Below are 1,410 nucleotides of genomic sequence, written 5' to 3' on the forward strand. Positions count from 1 at the left end.
TGATGGTCATTCAGGCCTTACACCCTCCCTCATCACAAGTCACCTAACGGAAGCTTAACTATCCCCATCAAGAATTGGAGTGGAAGAAGCCTAGCTTTTACTCTGATAGAGAGGGAGAGGAGAGAGAGAGCGAGAGAGAGAGAGATTCCAATTCCCCAATCAAAGGAAGTGGAGGAAGAGGAGGAAGAAGAAGAAGCGGGGCTCTGAGGTATCCAGCGAGTTGCAGTGTCTCCACAATTGGAGGGGAGGGATGCTTGTTCAGAACCGCTCCGCCCATGATCCTCGGCTCTCCAACAACCACCGCCGTTCCACTGTGTCCGCGGTTGCTACCACCGGCGACGTCGGCAAGGGTTTAGACGGTCTCGCTTCCTGGACCTCCGAAAATCTGTCCAAGATCGTTATTGCCGGGCTTTTCATCGCCTCCGCTGCTGCTGTCATTATCCTACTTCCAGGCATTGGCGACACTGCTGCTTTTCTTTGCTTCGAGAGATCTGAGTCCTCTCACTTCGATTCATCCCGCATTCACCTACCCTCTGTCAACTGGAACTCCGTCCCTCGTATCGTTCCGGCCATATCAGATCCATTCTATTCCTTTCGCGCAGAACGTTGGATCGTCGTCGCAGCTCCATCGCACTCTCTGCCCTCCGCTACCCTCCGTCGCTTGGCTGGTACCAAGGGCTGGCAGCTTCTTGCAGTGGCCACATCCCGAACTCCTCTTGACTTCACACTTAAAGGCGCTATCATTCTCTCACTCGAACTCCAATCCCGACTCGGCTTCCGCTCCACCGCCTTCCTCCCTTATGATTCCCATGTCCGCAAGTCCATCGGCTACCTATTCGCTATCCAGCACGGCGCACGCCTGATCTACGACACAGATGACCGGGCGGATGTATTAGACGGTGACATCGGCCGGCGATTTGACCTACAGCTCTCCAGCGGTAACGAAATCCTCCTCCAGTACAGTCACCATGACCCTAACCGCACGGTTGTCAACCCCTATATCCACTTCGGCCAACACTCGGTCTGGCCGAGGGGTCTCCCTCTTGATTGCGTCAGCAAAATCGACCGTGAAGAGTTCTACACGGAGGTCTATGGCGGTAATCAGTTTATACAGCAAGGCCTCTCTGATGGGCTCCCTGATGTAGACGCTGTGTTCTACTTCACCCGCAAGTCCTCTGGGCTCGAAGCCTTTGATATCCGATTCGACGGAGACGCTCCAAAGGTGGCGCTTCCTCAGGGAATCATGATACCTGTCAACTCTTTCAACACTCTGTTCCACTCCCAGGCTTTCTGGGCTCTGATGCTCCCTGTCTCCGTTAGCTCCATGGCATCTGACGTGCTGCGTGGATATTGGACGCAGAGGATTCTATGGGAGATTGGTGGTCATGTTGCAGTTTACCCGCCGACCAT

The 1,410-nt window shown here is 54.3% G+C and overlaps 1 protein-coding gene across 1 annotated transcript in view; it reads left to right on the top strand.

Annotated features, from left to right (window-relative positions):
- Positions 1 to 1,410, top strand: part of LOC110027658 (probable glycosyltransferase STELLO1) — a 13,704-nt gene continuing 12,294 nt past the window's right edge. Inside the window, exon 1 of the mRNA XM_020729170.1 lies at positions 1 to 1,398. Coding sequence (XP_020584829.1) covers positions 251 to 1,398 — 1,148 coding nt within the window. The 5' untranslated portion in view covers positions 1 to 250. The remainder of the gene's footprint in view (positions 1,399 to 1,410) is intronic.

The sequence above is a fragment of the Phalaenopsis equestris genome, unplaced genomic scaffold (genome assembly GCF_001263595.1).
Source record: "Phalaenopsis equestris unplaced genomic scaffold, ASM126359v1 Scaffold000434, whole genome shotgun sequence".
Lineage (NCBI taxonomy): Eukaryota > Viridiplantae > Streptophyta > Magnoliopsida > Asparagales > Orchidaceae > Phalaenopsis > Phalaenopsis equestris.